This window comes from Acipenser ruthenus, chromosome 13 (genome assembly GCF_902713425.1).
Source record: "Acipenser ruthenus chromosome 13, fAciRut3.2 maternal haplotype, whole genome shotgun sequence".
NCBI classification, from domain to species: domain Eukaryota; kingdom Metazoa; phylum Chordata; class Actinopteri; order Acipenseriformes; family Acipenseridae; genus Acipenser; species Acipenser ruthenus.
The window spans coordinates 25,278,622-25,297,993 of record NC_081201.1 but is presented as its reverse complement, the minus strand read 5'-3'; the positions used below and the strand labels follow the sequence as shown (position 1 = coordinate 25,297,993).

Sequence of the window (19,372 nt, the reverse complement as noted above, 5' to 3'; positions counted from 1 at the left end):
TCTCAATAAACAGGCAATAATACAAAAAAAGTACTTTAATGGCTTACAAAGTTTAGGCTCTGCTTCTTTAGTTATGTTTCCAATTAAAGGACCAGGTGTAAAAGTGGTGCATACCCCACTGATGATGACTGGAGAAAATCAGACTTTAGAAGACTGGTTGCCATTCTTCACCCAGTATTTTGACTGAGCTTGTGTTGTGCTACTTCATAGTCCTCACAATGTATGTTCTCAAGAGTACAGTTGTGGTCAGTTTTTTGGTACTTGAGATTCATTGTTTTTTTCACTTACGTACACAATATGTTAGGAGTATGCAGCTTTTACACAGAGAGGTGCTATGGTAGGAAATGTTGTCACCGATCCTGGGGTCCCTGAAGGGTCCCTGTTTTGAACTCATTGGATGTATACCGATTTTTCTAAAAACAGTTTCATACGGTAACAACCCCTCTTCATTTTGTACCACAGCAATTGTATCAGTTTAAAGTAAGGTGTGTTTTAAAAGTGGAAATTAAGTGCCCTATACTGTATCGGACTAGTTTCTAAACCAGTGGTACACCTTTCAATTGTATCCTGTTTCTATTATTTCCAAATTTGCAGTTAAAATTAGGGTTTGGGAGATTTTTTGCTGATAATAACATGATCGTTGATGTTGTTGTATATTCACAGAAGGCAGATTTATAGTGGTATTTTACTGGGGTCTTGGCAAGGAAGGTAGAAGTGTTTCACTTTATACAGATTGTTCAAACTGCTTATTAAGTTTGGCACCAACGGCAACTAAATCAAACTGTAAAAATGTGTCTACAAAAGTGTGAAAAGCGCATTATACAGAACATTATTATACACAAGAACACTGCACTTGCAGCATATTTTTCAACACCTTTAATAATTTAGGTTTCTTGTTCAAATGGGTTTTAGCCTTCGGGTGATCGATGAGGTAATTTTAGGTCTAAAAGCCATACATGACAAAAGCTTTAGCTTGGCATTCCTTTATAGCCCTGTTAAACTGTGCGAATCGGGATTAGTTCAAAGGTCAAATTCTTGACAAAGCCATTGAGAGTGCTAATGAGTGCTATGACAAAAATAACTGTTTCATATATATATATATATATATATATATATATATATATATATATATATATATATATATATATATATATAAAATATATTTTCAACAGTTTGTATTATTAAACAGAGAGTTAATCTTTGCAGGCCCTGTGTAATTATTATCTTAATTAGAATCAAGCTAGTTAAAGGATGACTTTCCAAAAGGGATCATAAAATCTTGTTTTGGTTTTCTCTCTCCAGCTCAGCAGGTAGCCCCAGGCACTAGTTCTGCAGCAGCCTCAGTTCAGTAACAGGCATCACATTGTGTGTTTTAACATTTATTTTGCATTAAGACTGAACAGCAGTCTCAAAGTGATTCACTATTGTAGCCCCATTGTCTCCCCTCTTTACTGCTGCTTAGCAGTAATTTAAACAGAAACGGAAATTTTAGAAACAACTCATTACCTGTTCACCTAAATGAAAACCCAGCTGAGGTGTAGGAACAAGGCAGCTGTAACCGATCTACAAAAAGGAAGCTCTTTTGAAAGATTATGGCTAAATTAACTTCCTCTTTCAGTTGGATATAAAATTGACATTTCATTGCCTGCCTAAAGTGATTGTTGCTAACAAAGTAATTCCATAAACCTTACCTGTCTTGCTCTCATTTTAAAAAGAGAGACAATTGGGGATACCAAGATACCAAGAGAGAAGTTTAGCAGATTATTTTCTATTCTATGATACCAAAATATTTAGTGTACAAATGGCCTAGTGAATCACTTATTTTAAATTGTGATGAGTGAGTGATTTATTATTTTTTTGTACACAATTGTACAGGTTATATATAAAGCTTATATACAGTTAGGGTAACTGTCTTGTATACTAGACACTAAGTAAAGATAGGATAGTTCAAAGTACCAGCCTCCCACCCTTAAAACAAGGAAGACTAAAAAACAAAAAAATAAATAAAGGCAGTGGCAGAAAAATAAGTATTTAAATAATTATAAGGAGTCGATAGCAAGACAAGTTGGCCTTCCCCTGAATTAGCACCTAAGCCCAAAATTTGTGATCAGGAAGGATGTGTTGTAAACCACATACATTAACCACACAGTAAATAAAGAATTCAAGAAACTGAATACTAAATAAAATATTTTTTTTTTGTAACGCCGCTATTCATTAAAGTTGAGAATGTGTGCACTTTGCGTGTGAGTAATCTCGAAAAAAAGTGTTTCCTGTTGAAGAACAAAGCTTCAGCATACAAGGCTAAAAAACGTGTTGGGTCCTATATACCGGTATATAGCTATATAGAGATTGTATTTACACAAATAGCCAAATGTATTTATAGAGCCAGTTTTTCTTGCCACTTCCTCAGTGGTGCAGTTGTGGTTAGTACTGTTGTTAACAAACAATCACAGGCTCATGAACCGGTTGTGTTTTTATTATGAGGCTCTGTAAACGGAAAGTTTAATCTACCTAAATAAGACCTGGCTGCCTAGATCGCTAATGACAGCTATCACAGATATTGCAAAATGTTACATTTGCAAGACTGCTTTATCAAATCAAACTGCTTCCTTGCTTGTGACTTTTTATATTTACTATCCTTGTGGAAAAGGAGTGCTGTATAAACAAACGTTATATATAGTGTTGTGGATGTTTATAGTACAATATTTCAGTAGTTCCATTGCTGGAGAGGAATTTCCTCAGTTTGTGGTTGATGATGCATACACCACATGTGGGGAAGAGTCTGGTTCCAGTGTAGGTGTCGTATGCAAAAAAAAACAAAAAACCTTCTGCCCCACATGGTATGAACTGCCTGAAGCTGGCAAAAAATGTACATTTTGGTTACCTTTGACCACATTTTTAAACCCCTGTACCTCACAAAAAGTAGGAGAGAAACATTATTCTGTACAGGAAAACATGTTATGTATTTATTTATTATCAGACGTCAGTTCGTACATTACATTTAAAACCCTGTGGCAGAAAGGCCTAGTTCACAAGGGTTGAAAGTGTTTTTGTGATATAATTAATATTTATCAAGTTGCTAATATTTTATACAAAATAAATATGATATTTATTTATTTAATATATATATATATACATCTATATCTATATCTATATATATATATATATATATATATATATATATATATATATATATATATACTGTGTGTGTATATATATATATATATATATATATATATATATATATATATATATATATATATATATATATATATATATATCTCTATACCGGTATATAGGACAAATCAATCTTTGTAGTGACACTGTTATTTCTGTTCTAGTTCTGTTTTCTGGGTTACAGCATTGCATATCTGTCAGGGCTCAGATTATATGGGCATCAATAAAGCAGCATTTTTATAATTATTCTGTTTTGTTTAGTACGATTTATATAAAGAGCTGTGTTCAGAATACTTATTATGGAAATGGATGTTATATAAGGTTAGTCTTAGCAGCTCTGAAGGAAGAAGACATTGCATGAATGTTATTATGCACTCCCAGTGGACTGGTCTGCACAGATAGGATGTGCACAGAAGAATTTCAATACATGTTCCTTTTTTTAACCATATTGCAGTACTGCAGTAACTCCCTTACCACTTAAAACAATTGAATAATGCATTCCTCGTGTTCCACTTTGATATATGAGTCTAGCACTGAGGAATATTGAATGTCAAAGTTGCAGTGAGATTTGTTTCTGTCTGATTGGTGTCAATACAGTACCTTGTCACCTTTTTTGTGTTACTATTTTAGCATCTCTGTGAGTTCGCAGTTAATTAGGACCTAACGCTCAGAGGGATGGGCTTCATACAATGAGTTAGATGTGGGTATTATCCAAGAAAAATGAACCATTTCAAAGCATGTGTTGCTAAATGTGTTGGTGACCTTTGATACAGCTCTGTTATTTGATATTCTTAGTTCCATTACCAGTGTTTTTCAGTACAAAATTAACCTTTTCACTACCACATTGTTTTTTAACCTCTGGCTATGTCAATGATGCAGACAACGTGCTTTGAGATAGTGTACTATCAACTGATGCACAGCTCTATTCTGTGATTCCCTTAATAACGTTCCATTACAGGTGCTGCCCAGTAATAAATAAGTGTTTCACTGCCAAAATTATTTTAACATCTTTTCATATATTCTTTTTTACATCATGTTTAGAAAGCATTTGACCAGGGATACAACACCACTGACATTATGCCCTCAGGGATGCTTTATTTTTGTTCACAAAACCCCCCATATCTAGTTATAAACTAATCTTTAAGGGAAAAAAAAACAAAAAACATTCATGTGCTAACGGTTAACATTTACCATCATAAAGAGAAAGCTTTATGTTTGGAATGACTGGTACAAGACCAGCTCTTACAAGAATTTGGTTGCTGACATTTGACTTTCCGTTGCTCTGAATTATATCTGCAGATATTGGTTTCACAACCTAAAGTATTTATTGTCAGAGAACAAACTTCAGAGCAATGTCTGTATGTATGTTGCTTATATAAAAGCATTTGTAGACAGTATCTAAATTGCCCATATAATGATAGCAGAATCATAATTATAATTTAAGCACTAGTCGCAGAAATGAAAATTCATATACTTGATTTTACATATTTTTTAATGTCCATAGTTTGACTCTAAAATATTAAGGTCAACACTGTTAAATGGTATCTTTTACAGCTGTATCTGACACTGTATGAGGAAGAAATGTGGGTCAAAGTAGTGGCAAATAAATACACACATCCTGTGATGGAAAAAATGTACAAGTGAGACTCAGATTGCAGGTTTCTTAATTTATCAACTTTATACATCTGAGTAATTATAGGTATTGATGGAAAAAGCCCCTACATTAGGCCTTATGTGTTATAACAATGCTGATTACTTTGTCAGTTTCAACTGACATTCAGACTGTATATGAAAATACCCTTTACTTTAATGTAATATAACTGACCAATGAAATATATTTGTTCTTAAACTTTTAAATCCGTTTGGAATGTGTTTTATACCTGTTCATTAATATCTTATTATGTGTGTTTTGTATGATTCTGTATAATTGTCTCTGCGTGGATCATTATTTACCAGGCTTGCTGTCCAAAGTAAGTGAGGTTACTAGAGGTGTGCCACTGTAATTCCAGCCCTCTCTGAGATAACACAAGGACAGCATTTACACCAGAAGCAGAGCCATTGGTTGCTGATAAATCCAACAGCAGAGAATGATAGGTGAACATGTAGATTGTGTACGACTGGTTTCACAGACCCTGGTAAGCACTAATCCTGGACTACCTTACCTAAAATAATATAAGGTAGTACAAGGTTAATGCAAGTAAATAAATTAACCCTTTAATTGTCAGCATTTGACACCCTGGCACCACCATGTTAATAATGTACTTTGGGGGTGATGTAAGGATACGCGCAAAGTGATTTGCGGGCCCAAAACCCCCATAATGCTGCTGTAAATCGTGTTTAGCAGTCATAAAGTCTGATTTTACTGGCATATGTAATGAATGGTATTCAGCTGGTGTTGCACTTTCCATCATTAATCCATTAAAATTATACTGAAATGCATTCAAATGAAGAAAAGAGCATGTAATAGGAGATCTGGATACAAAGCGGGTGCAAACATTATAATGTGATGTAAGGATTTTGCCTTGAACTTAGGCAATTGCTGACCCTCTAAAAACTTAACACCTCTTCTTACAAGGTGCAAACCATTGTAGAAGCTAGTAACTAAGAGCTGTATAAAAGCACACACCTGCAGAGACCTGTCACTGGCTTCAGGATGGCTACTGTGGTGCACTTCCTGATGCGGCGATACTTGGCTTTTGTTGAAGAGAGGCAGGAATACGGAGAAGAGGCAAGACGGAGTAGACTCTGCATATTATCCCAGGGTCACTTTGTTTGGGATGCCGAAGGATGCGGTGCTAAAGCGTTATCGTCTCACTCCTCAGGTCATCCTTGACCTAATAGCTGAATTGAGGGGTGAGCTAGACCCCAGTGTCACTCTAGGGACCGCTATCACTGCACATGTGAAAGTGCTGTGCTCTCTGTACTACTTAGCCTCTGGTTCTTTTCAGACCACAGTTGGAATGTCTGGAGGGAGAGCCCAATCCACCTTTTTCAGAGTGCTAGTCAAATTTCTGGATGTCATCCTGAAAAAGGCAGGCCATCATTTCCTAAGGATACTTGCATAGCTGATGTTGGCTGAGACTTTTCCAAACAACTCCATTTCATGCTGAGTGACCTCAGGCATAAGGACGCTCAGCTCTTTCTCAGAAAACTTTTTTTTTTGTGCCAAGAGGACTTTGCTGCCCTTCTTTGACATTTTTTTTCTTTTTCTTTGCATTTTCGTGCTCCACAAATGTCATACAGTGACTACCGCTCTCTGTACTCGTAACTGTGCAAGTGCGGCCGCTAAGTAGACCGATCCACTCATTGAGACTCTCATTACCATAATTGCGAATCATTTGTCTGGCCGCAATGCAATTTGAATTTTGCATCCATAATTATTTGCACTGCACCTATACTTACATCATCCCCTTTATATACAGAGCATTCTGGTATCGCATTCTTCTGTTAATGATGTTAATATCTTCTGTGGATACTCAGTAATTGTAACATAGAGCCATATTCACAAACAATTGAATGTAATGCTCACTTATGCTTTCTCTTACATTGGCACACTTATGCTTTCTCTTAAACTATTACATTGGCACACTTAGACGATCTGTGCTGTTTCTGAATATGGCTGTTTGAAGTTTCTGTTTTTATTTTGATATACATATATTATTAAACACCCACATGATGTACGTAGACATTGTTATTTTCAATCCAAAAATATATTGTTAGCGTTTTAAATAACTTTTTAAGCTGTTAATTACAGTCAGGTCCACTACTGCGGTATTACAATGTCAAAAACAGGAATCTCATATTAAGGGTTCTGTTTACCCAAATTCTTCGCATTTTCACACAACTTATAAGAGAGGATACAGACATACTGCTTCCTCTTTTATATTGAAATGCTGAAAATGATTATTGCAGAGAATGTTGTGTGTTACCATTAAACACAGGCAATCACGTTCAACTTTTTGTGCATGAATGACTTTCTAAAAAAATATATATACAAACAATAATGTTAGTAGTAGTTTCTCTGGCTGTTAAATATTTGATCTGTATTTAGTTTAAACTTCTGTGCAGAGATCGGGGTTGTCTTCTTAAAATTATGACATAATTTGTATCTATCAGTAAACTATCAGTAAATGGATCTCAGTTACAAGCACTTAATTTGTATTTGTTTTGTTTTCTTTACTGTGGGTCAACATTTTGTTTTCTTGGCAGCTTAGACATAAAAAAAAAGTTTGATACCTTAAAAGAAGACTTGTGATTTGTATTCTGTATTCTATTTTACCTTAGTCATGCCTCAGCCCTCATCCATTTCCCCTACTCTCCCCCCCACACTCTTATAAGTAACATTTAATTCCAGATTTCCTGATTCTGGCACTATGCCTTTGACCAGCTGTATGAAATGTAGTTTTACTGCTGTCTTTCTGCCAGCTGCTGTGCTCAGTGAAAAAAAAAATAACAAGAAATGAAAATCTTGCAGATCCAACTCTTAAAATCCCTTTTTGAGAAAGGAATCCAACCACAATACAGAATTTGCCCAGAAATGAATTACCATACTTGTTTTTTAGTCTAATGTAAAAAAAAAAAAAAAAAATGAAATTCCCACACAAGGAATTGGCTGTGCATATTAGTTCTACTACTGAATAAAAGAAAAAAGCAGAGCAGGAATTTTGACATACTTGACAACGACTGTATTAAACTTCCATACTAATTCAAAAGCTGTCAGAAGGTAAAACTGGCTATAAAGAGACGGTCATTAAGCACCAAGACCGCACCACCAAGAGGCTGCTACTCCTCACAGGTTTTCTAAAAACCACTGTTGCATTTTGGTTTTTCAGATTTCACCAGATTAGTTGTGAACAGGGTAAGTCTTTGTGTGCATTATTATGCTTTCATTATATAAACATTAACTGAAACATTACAGTGGGAATCAGGTATTTGGCAGCTGCGTGCTATTTTGATTTGTCTGCATAGAGAGAAAGAGGGGTGCTTTTTCCAGTTTTAGCAGCTGTAACATGTTTAAACTCTTTTTTGGTAATGGGATCTGAAGATGAATGTTCCCTGTGGGCTCTTGCTTAGCTTCATTACTGGCTTGCTGCCAGATTGTAGCCAGCATAGTTTTAATTCATTCCTCTTTGCACAAAACCATGCCGGAGCAGGCTCATTTAAGGGAGTCAGAGCTTAATACCAGGGGACCAGGGACGACTTTGTGATCACAGCATTAAGAACAACAGAGAAATGCAGTGGAGTGGAAGAGGACTTATTTCTGCCTCCAAATTGTAAAAAATATTACAGTTCACAGTCACACTAATATTCTTACACTGTTACATCAAATAAACATTATTATGACTTCGTAATATGTTTTATAAGGCACAGACCCAGGATACAATGTTTTTAGCTACAGTACAGCACCCATCTTATCTAACTGTACTGAAAGCCATTTTTGTAGCGCATGCATTTTGTTTACTCTGGTTATTTCTTTTATTTTGAATATTATTCTCACTAGTTCAGTGGTATTGGGGTTTCTCCCAGCAGTTCATATCTCGGTTCCAAATGTATTTTTTTTATTTATTTATCTATTTTACTATCTCTGCCTGTAAGACCTGAGCCACCTGACAAGGCCATATTTATTACCCATTAAAAAAAAAAAAAAAATAGACATTATTTTTCAATAAATCTTGGCAGAGACTGTCACAGTATAATTACAACTTCAAAGGTGCAATGAAAAACAATGTAACTCAAATGTTGCCTGCAGTGATGCTACAAATACACTCTGGGGGAAATTATGCAGTACTATTTCATTTAAGTATTCTGTGACACATTTAAGGGTTAACCAATTATTTTTAATATGGATAAATTATTACACTTAGAATTATTTATATATATATATATATATATATATATATATATATATATATATATATATATATATATATATATGACTTGCAGTCATTTCCTATAAAATATTATTATTACTACAAAAAATTCCTCTTTTTTCATGCAATCACATACTGAGCTACAACAGGTCTTGGTGATGTCATCACAACCCCCACAGATAATAGCACGGATACTGTCTGTTTGTTTAGGCCTCAAAGCGGAAAGAAGCTTTATATTAAACAAACTGGCGAGCCAACAAAGTCTGGTTTCTGAGGAAGGAGAGCACAGACGGATAGCAAACAAACAGGCATAATATTAATTGTGGTACATTACAGTTTTAAATCAAATAAGATATTCTGCATGCAGACTACTTCATTTGCATTTTTAATAAGGTTCAATTTTTCATGCATACGGTTTGACAATTATTTATATTCTAGTCGCATTTCTTTATGCCCTGACTCAATTCTGGGAAATGTGTTTCGACTGTGCCTCCTGTAGCAGAGTTAATATTTATAATTCTCCATGCTTAACGTTATTCCCACAGTGACTCATTAATCACACAAAAGCACATTCTAAAAACTTAAAGCTACTGGAGTAGAAACTGTGATTACAGTGCAATATATCAATTTCACTTACAAAAGGGGCAGCAGGTTGTCCTATATACAGTATATATATATATATATATATATATATATATATATATATATATATATATATATATATATATATATATATTATACACACACACACACATATACATTACATCATTCTAAATGTGCTCTTCATTTTCTGTTGTGCTTGGGAGTCAGGGACTTGCACTTATCAAGGATGTTCACAGAGGTGATTTGAATAAGATGCAGTCTGTGCAGGTTCCAACAGAACAGAGGGTTTATATCATCAACTGCGCTGCGACAGAAAAGACTTCTAATTAGAACCATGGGCTTTTTAGATACCCCCCATCTGTTCATTGTTTGGTGATGTGAAGAGTTATTGTGAATGCCGTTGAAAACATATGCCCTTGATGGCATTATAACAGACACTTTACTGTGATCTCCTTTCACTAGAAAATGCAGTGTTCATGTTCGGTTGCAGTGTATTGTGATTAATTTAAAGAATAGGCTAATACGTGCTACATAAATTCATCAGATTGTTATTGAGCTCTGGTTCAGGGAAGGGGAGCCATTGAAGTAAACCAGATATGATTTAATAGTCTCAAATTATGTGTAGAATTAGGGGGATGGGAAAAGGTGCTTTTAGTTTCTAGCCTAGACAATTAGTGAGCTATGATGTCTTGTCTGGAAAACAACATTATGACTATTATCTATTAGTCTGTGTGGAAATGTTAAGGTCTATCTTAAAGGTGCAGTGTCATGTTTTACAGATCATTTTAAACAAGTTCTCAGAACATTCTTATAAAATCTTCTAACTGTTTGTGAAGGAATTAAAAGGGTAGTCCTTTATTATTTCTGTGTGTTTTCTAGTACGTAACAGTTGAAAGATATTGTTTACGTTTTTGCTGGAGGTACAATAGTAGCTGAAGAACGAGTATATGGCTCGCTAAGCAATGAATCAACAACTACCTGTGGTGAAGAGAAAAACAAACTGAACTGCCAACAAGGTCTTCTTTCTGATAAAGTAGAACAATCAAAGAGTGTAGTAAAAAGAAACCAAGGATTTCTATTTTAGAACATGATTTAAATGGATCTGTCTCGTATTAACCCTCCTCTGTCTTTCAGTGTGTCCAGCTGTTTCACCTGCTGCTTTCTGTCTCCTTCCAGACTCATCCTGCCGTATGAGAGATATGTCAATGGGGAGGAGGATAAGCCCCTGCCGCCTGTGAAACCTCGAAAACCAGAGAGTGGGCCCCAGGAGGGGGGGAGCAAAGCAAAATTGGCCGTGCCAAAGCGCATGAAATCTGAACAAAGCCAAAAACCAAAGAAGGAAAAAGACATTTCGCCAAAAGCCATGGAAACCTCTGCGGTAAGCTACTGATGCTTTCATTTACATGGGGCTGAACCAAAAATAAATTAGAAGCATGGGAAAATGCTGGTAAGCATGGCAAATGTCAGATACACCTGGTACAGCACACTGGAAGCCACAGTACTTGCATAATAAAAGTAAGGTGTACTGCAGAATGACTGTGGTCAACTTGTATAAGGGATTTGCTAAAACACTGTGGATAGGGTGTAGGGCCCCCAAGAGCAGCCAGGACTGAATTGCTGAAACTGTAAGGGGGTTCAAATGGAATATGTGAAAGTTCCTCAATGATTACTACCTCTGATTCCTTCAGGGGAGTTGGAGGTGGAAAAGTGCAGCAGCATATAGACTAGACAAAATACAAACACCTACCAACAGAGCGCCCACTATCTTCCCTTGAGTCCTGGAACGGACTTGAATATCTGTGCATTACAGGATACATGTCAGGGATACTGTTTGTTTAGCAAATCAGTCAGTCATGTGAGGGACCACTCATTGATAGAATAGAATATGATACATATCTTAGGTGTTTCTTATGGACGTCATCCTTTGGAAATAGTGCTGGCAGGAACAGCTGTTTTTTAAGTTCATTATTTTACCCTGATGGAAATAAATAAAATGTATAGTGCAGTAGGATAAACAAATTATAATGTTTAATGACTGTTGCAGCTATTCCAAACATTAGCACTTTGAAAGCTAAAGAAAAACATGTTTCGTTGCTTTGGTTGAATTATGGGTGATGCCATTAAGTTCCCTTAAAGCTTGAGAAAATATGATGCCAGATTTATTATTATGAACAATATTTATTCTTGTGCGAGCAGGACAAGCTTGTGGTCTCTGTGGAAGTGCTTTATATCAAATCTGATCAGCTTTTATGTGGAAAGCGAAGTAATGCCATATGTTGGTCTTACATAAATCGAATGCACTATTTTTATCTGCAAAATCCATGGTGATTTGCAAATGTCTTTCCATTTAGAGTGAATTACAAACAGAGAAAAAAAAAGAAAAGAACACATGCTGTACACCACAACAGAATTACTTTCATTGCACAAAGATTACATAAAACATGAAGAAATAAAACGAAAGCATATTAACAGCTGGAATCCATGAAATAAATAATTGTATCTTATCTTGGGACACTTCTTTGAGTAGCCTGTTTTCTATAACCACTGATGCCCTGGTCACCTCCTAATGCAGTACCAAAGTGTGTATCACTGTGTCTGTAAAATGAATGAGAAGAATCAAGTCGCTCTAAAACCCGAATTTTCTCCTTAGGCTCTCGCCCCACAAACCAGCAGGTGTCTAGAACCCCAAGTCATTTGACCACAAAGCACGACAATATTACGTTTCATCAATTCATTCATGAGTTACCAACAAAGGAGGAGAATGAGAAGAGGAAGAATGCCCCCCCTTTGAAGTGGGGTTCTCAAACTTTAAAGGCTTAAACTGAGGAACCTTGCCACATACTGTTAGCAACATTATAAATTTACCATAGATGGTAAAGTTTTATAATAGTCATGTCAACTAATTAACACCCTGGCCTTGTCAAGTATCAGGCCAGTTTGGGAGAAACTTTCTGTATGTGCTGTGGTTGCCCAATAGTCTCCTGGCTGCAGTTTGGAAACCCCTGGTATAGATAAAAGTAGAAAGTTTGTGGTATTGAAACAAAGATGACCTACTAAATAGTTTTCCTGTTTATCTCTCTGGTATGTTTCTGTAATTTTAAAAACCCACACAAGTATTACCATAGCTCATGAATGCTTTTGTCATTCTTAGAAACTGGAGCCCATGACGCACATAGTGACTTTTCTGCAAAGAAGTTATACTTTTGAGGTCATTTTAATCTGTTGTGAGGCTGGACCCTTGCCCCGCCCCCTCGCTCACATTGTGAACTGATTGAATGCACTTGGAGGACCAGCTGATCCTCTTGAAGGGCTGATAATCTTGACAATTCAGTCACCAGACACTAAAAGAGGCCAGACAATGATGTCGTCTTTGAGACAGTGTTGTACCTCAGTATGTTGCGTTAGAATGACAACAGACTTGAAAAGGACTGTCAGTCAGCACTGCCATGGATGGAATTCTGCTGTGACCTCTGAGGTCAGAGTTCATTGTCGACATAATGGCATGGATAGCATGAATTGTGAATGCAAGCCTTACTACTATAGAACTGCAAACAAAAAACGTATGCTTTGATTATAACACTTACACGTGAAAAATAAATATTTTGTAATTCTTACACCTACAGTAAACACTAAGATTTGTTTTTATTGCTCTTTTTCTAATAATAATAATAATAATAATAATAATAATAATAATAATTTCAAAGAGGACAGATTTAACAAACAACACTCAGAGACACTAGGTCATATATTGAACCAAATTAACTTTTTTGTACAGTTAAATATATTTATTCCCCTTTTCCTTTACACTTGCTTAAATATAAGGCCCGACTGTTTTAGTATGACTGAAAATCTGAGTGTTAAAGTATGGATAAAATAAAAAAGAAGATTTAAAAACTGATACCCAGCCTCACTTGTCGATATGCTTATTGATAAAAAATAATAATAAAATGAAATAAAATGTTACTGTTTTTTTAACATATGAATTAGCTCAGTGTTCACATTTAAGATATCTACAATATGGCTTTAATTTTATTCAAAGGATATTTCAGAGAACAAACAGATGTCTATCACATTAAATGCATTTCAAGGGCTTTGCATGCTTGCCATCATTAAAAAAAAAAAAGATAAAGGGACTTAAAGTCTTGTCTGTTGAAGAAATTTGTGTGTTTCAACAATACAAGAAATCAGTTTGGCAAGAACTTACACAACCAGGTCATTTATCTGAGGCGTTCCTTTAGAATGAGTTGAATTTAAATGCACAAAACATATATTGTTTTTTTTTTTTTTTATTGAACTTTCATAATACACCAAATAGTCATCAGTCAAGCATTGTTTTATTATATTATAGCTAGATTTATGCCAGTGATTACTTTGATGTTTGCTGTTTTCAAGTAATTTTCCATTAAATGAAAACTCTTCTGTGTTCAGTTTTAGTTAAACACATCCATCTTAAGCAATTAGTATTGATAGGGAATTTACTTTAAACAACAAGATCAACTGTTTGCATTTGTATGAAAAGTACTCTGTTAAACAAGGCTGTACTCAGTAATTAACAATGGTAATTACTTTTTGCAGGGGGCTGATGTTACAGAGGAGTGCCCGGTGGTGGCAGAACAGAAACTAGCAGTCCAGCAGCAACAGAACAGCATGGTACAGGAGGAGGGGGTGAAGGAAGAGGAAGAGGAAGATGGTGAGGAGGAGGAGGAGGAGCAGGAGGAGGAGGAGGCAGAGGAGGAGGAAGAGGAGGAGGAAGAGGACACACTGTTTACTGTAAAAAACGAGATCATTGACAATTACACCAGTAAGAATGCAATCAAGGTAGAGAGTCAGCCCCTTGTTACACTTCCAAGCCCATCGTTGGTGTCGGCTGAGAACGGCCCCTTAGAAAGCACCACCAGCAGCACACCACTCCAGACAGAAACTGACACCCTCACAAACACTAAACCAGAGCAGCAGATACACTGCCTCTTGGACAAATTAAGCAACGAACTGCAGGAAAAAGCTGCCAGTGCACTGCCTTTGACTTCTCCGCAGCTGTTAAGTCACAGCAACCTGCAGGACCAAAGGCGGAGTATACCTGTGAATGTGGATACTTCAGAAACCCCAAACCACCAGGACAAGAGCATGCACTCTTTGAAACAGCCTGCCAGAGTCCACACAACCTCACAGACCTTGACTGAGAGAGAAGAGGTGGCCAGTAAGGATGAGGCTTGTTTAAGCTACTCACCAGTCTTGTACCCCAAGGGCAACCCTGGCATCATGTCTCCATTGGCCAAGAAGAAGATGCTGTCTCAGGTCAGCAGTACCAACTTGCCAAACAATTATTCATTCGGTCCTCCCCCACCTTTGGTAAATAAGAAAGCCCTCAATGTTGATGAGTCAGCTGGATCGCAAGGTTCACAAGTTTCCAACTCTGAGATTGTCATGATCAATAGACCATCCGTAATCCAACATGCACAAAGCTTTAAAATACAAACTCCAGATGAAAGGAAACCCTTAAGAGAAGTCTTCAAGCATGACTTGTCTGGTAAGCAAGATTCGTCTGTTCCCATCGCAAACCACCAATTTGGTTCTCCTGGAGAGACCTACAGTTTGAGACCCGACATCCACGACAGCAAGGAAAAAAACACAGTAAAAAGGGCAGTACACCCTTCCCAGGTACCCAGCTTCCTGGCAGAGTTCTATTCCTCACACCACCTGCACAACCTTTACAGGCAAACAGAGCACCTTAACAGGGAACAGTTGTCCAAATACCTGGGAAGAGAGATGCACTTCAACAGAGATTACGAAAAGGCTGGTTTAAAGACTGGTTTAAGCTATTCTTCTCCTACAAATCAAAAAGAAAGGATATCTCCAGATAAAATGCCTTTAGATGACCAACCCACAGACTTAAGTCTACCCAAGCCCTCTGCTCACAAACTGCCTTCATCCAAGCCCTTGGCATCCAGAATTTGTCACTCTCACATGCACCAGGACAATAAAACTACATCACTTTTTCAAATCAACAGCAGCCAGGCCTCCAGCCTCAACTGCAACCCCAAAGCATGCCGTGTTCCTCCAATGACCATGTCAACTAACAAGAAACCCACCGAACCGCTTCACAGAGCGCCAGGGAAACCCCACAACACACAGGCAGACAACATCCTGTCGCGGAAGATGGAAGAAATAGTCCGGCCAATTTTGAGTACCAAAAGCAGCACGCAGAACATTGGGGCTGCGCGACCTCTGAAAAGAAGCCTGGAGGACCAGGGGAGCGGTCCTCCCGAGAAAAAGATCAAAGCTGTAACTCCAATGCATTTGGTTAAAGAGCCCGCGGGGAAAGCAAAAACACCCGACCTTGCCGACGCTGAAGGAAGCAAATCCTTGGAGTCTCTGCATGCTGTGCATGCTAGCCACCTTTACGATAACCATAAGTACTCCCTGCCTACCCCTATCTTTCCAGGATTGTACCCTGGAGCCTTTGTATCTCAGGTTCAGGACATGTGCAACAGCCTGGGCTCCCATATCCCAGCGGGTTACGCTCATCCTCTGCAGTACTTGAAAAACCAGGCTGTGATCTCGCCACTGATGCCACCACTGGCCATTCATTCCATCATGATGCAAAGACAACTGCTTGCCTCTTCCGCTCACCCACCGCAGATCTACAGGCACCCTGTCGGAGCCTCATACGGGGACTTCTTGCACCATATGTACCCTTTAACCACGTTGAACCCGCAGTCCGCTTTCAATCCCTCGCAGATGTCTCCTGTACATCCCAGTACGAAACTTTAATCTGAAATTCAAGACCATGTCAGACATTAGCGTATAGCCTGACGTTCCATATGACAAAGTAATTAAAAACAATTCCACCTGAACTAACAGAAATTTTTGTATTGCGCATGTTTATGTTATCATATTTACGGATAGCAGAATATGATGCTCTTGAATCTGGGACGACATCCGTTTTTTTCCAGATTTTGCCACTTTATACAAAAATGATAATTTGCACATTACTTTGAGTATGGGACAATTGGTGGATTCAATCATGTTCATTCCTGCTACTTTGCATTTGCTGTTTAAGTTTTAGATGTTTAAAGAGATGTGAAATGAGCAATAATATAGTCAAGTTTTCAGTCAGGATGGCAGGCAATTACTGAGATAATTATTGCTGGGTATCCAAAGGACAGTTTTAAGATAAATACAAGTTCTATAACAAATCAATGCAATGTACAGTGCAATTTCAATAGTTTCTGGATTTACTTTATCTTACAACACTATGAAAAATTACAGAAGTTAACACTGTTAAGGTGGCCATACATATTTCAATCAAGGTTTACTGTCAGAAGAGTTTCTCAGTTTTATTTAATATTATTCTGTATTGTGCATTTCTTTTTTGGCTGGCGGGGGGGGGGGGGGGGGGGGTGTAATTGTAGCACTGTATTTTGTGAGTTCATTTCATATACATTTATAAACAATGGGATCCCCATTATACAATAACCCTGGTAAATGAATGAATACTGTTAATCGCAATGAACAATATATTTAATATAAGTTAATGTGCACACAAGCAAAGCTGTTTGCTTGCATATGCTTTGCATTTCTAGACTGCATCAGTGTAAAATATACTATTGTGAAGATCACACGCACATTTCAGGATATACAATCTTACCTGCAAGTTATACTTCTATTACTTTTATTAAATGCAACTATCATAAGGTATATCTATGAATTTTAATACAATGATTTGAATAATTCTATCTTCTATTCACTGGCTACTGTAATTCTTGACTGCTTGAAGGTGCAAGTTGGTATTAGTCGTGTATGGTTGCCATGATCAAAGCAGTGCAATAACGAGACTATTAGTACATTTTAAGATGAATCTTTACTAGCTGTGCAATTTTTCCACCCTCCTCTTAGTGGGCTTTCAAAGTTTTAAATGGCAGCAAACATCACTTAGTAGTGCATTCAAATGGAAAAGTGTGCTAAGAAGAATCACACATATCAAAGGCATAAGCCATTTAGGATTGTATAGAGAATCTAAAGCTGTTTCATATGGGTAAAAAAGTGACTTGATGACAGCAGTCAATGAAAAGAATTAATGACGCATGATGTCATTTGGAAAATTGATGTAAATAAGTAATTCAAATCAATACAGGCTTAAGTAATTCTTCTGCACAGGTGTTTTACAAAAACAAAACAAAAAATCAACGTAAGAGGAAGTTCTATGTTGTCAGCCAGATAATGAGTTTGAAAAATGGTAGGATTAGTGACTTGCTGTTAGTTGAAAGAGGGTAATAGCTCCAAACGTTTAGAGTAAAACTCAAGGTTGGTATGTAACTTTTTTAAATAGAGAAATGAGAACTATGAGGCGGTGACTTGTCCACTTTGCACTGCTTTAGCTGTGGGTGCCCATGACTTTTAACAGGATAGTGTAACTTGGAGGTGGTGTCATTGCAGTTGTAATTGTATTTAATAATGAAAGATAAATATCAGAACTGTTTGCGGTACATTTCTGCTGTGTAATTATTTGTGCCTTTATATTTTTGCTAAGTAAGAACACTTGCATTTACATAATGAATTTGAGACTTTTTTTTAATTAAGTAATTTCAAAAATAATAATAGTGAAATAAATAAAACCAATATGGGGTCAAGCACTAAATCTTGTAAAAAGAAAACAGAATACTAAAAGAGACTTATTTGACAGAAGAGTTTCTCGTAGTAATACTACATATTTTATCAGGTTTATAATAATTAATTATTTAAAAATAAGTCACTTTGAGAGTTTTGAGAGAATAAGAGTGTTGGAGCAAGACTGGAGTCTCACACTGTGTGCTTTTCATACAGAACAATTCATTACTGCTCCAGTATTGTCCTAGACCACACATTCAAAAAAAGGCTAGTCCAGGTCACATCTGGTCTAGTTTTATAATGATCATTATGATTGTAATGAGCATTGGGAATTCAGTGAGGCCCCGTGATTAGAATGTTTGTCATGAGCACTTAAAAAGTCTCATTCAGTGTAAATGTATTGCATGGAACATGCTGGTTTAAATTATAAAAGCCATGTTGGTAGGCTATTTAAAAAAAAAAAAAAAAAAAAAAAAATGCTGTTATAAATACTGTGTATCGTTGCTGTCTTTGCTGTAAATAATGTATACTTTTGTGAGACATCTTTTAGCCTTTGTTATGGTCTGTAAGGTGATTATGTGTATATAGTAAAGTATAGCTGGTAACACTATATAGTTATTTCCTGTTTTTTAAGGTTATTGAGTAACCTTCATATTAGATTCAACACTACAGTTAAGAACACTGAGCCAACTATAAACACTCAGTTCTTTTGTATGTTTTTTTTTCTCTCGAATTGTACCCTTGAAATACTTTTGATACTATGTGCCATTAGTTTTCCAATCACGTAACAGGCAACAGATATTTTGTACTTCTATGATCACTGTATATTTAATTAAAATATTTTACTACCTACTTCAATGTGTTTTCAATCAGCAGTGCTACTCTGCCGCATTGGACTTTAGCTTAATTACTATTTATTAGATCTTTGTTTTTTTATTTCTTAGGTAGGACCACGTTTGATTTCATGCTGATAGCAGAGCAATGAGTGTTTGTCCCCCCACTCTACCATTTATGAGTAATAAATAATAGGCTTTTTATAGACTTGCTACCTATGAGAAATACATTGCTCATCCAAATCATAACTATCATTGTGACTGGAGCTCGCAACCTTTGTT

General features: G+C 36.6%; 1 protein-coding gene across 1 annotated transcript in view; it reads left to right on the top strand.

The window, feature by feature from the left end:
• LOC117418594 (AT-rich interactive domain-containing protein 5B-like) overlaps positions 1–19,110 on the top strand; it is an 82,221-nt gene extending 63,111 nt beyond the window's left edge. The window contains exons 9-10 of the mRNA XM_034031777.3: positions 10,827–11,028; positions 14,226–19,110. Of these exons, the coding sequence (XP_033887668.3) occupies positions 10,827–11,028; positions 14,226–16,421 (2,398 nt within the window). The 3' untranslated portion in view covers positions 16,422–19,110. The remainder of the gene's footprint in view (positions 1–10,826; positions 11,029–14,225) is intronic.
• The last annotated feature ends 262 nt before the right edge of the window (positions 19,111–19,372 follow it).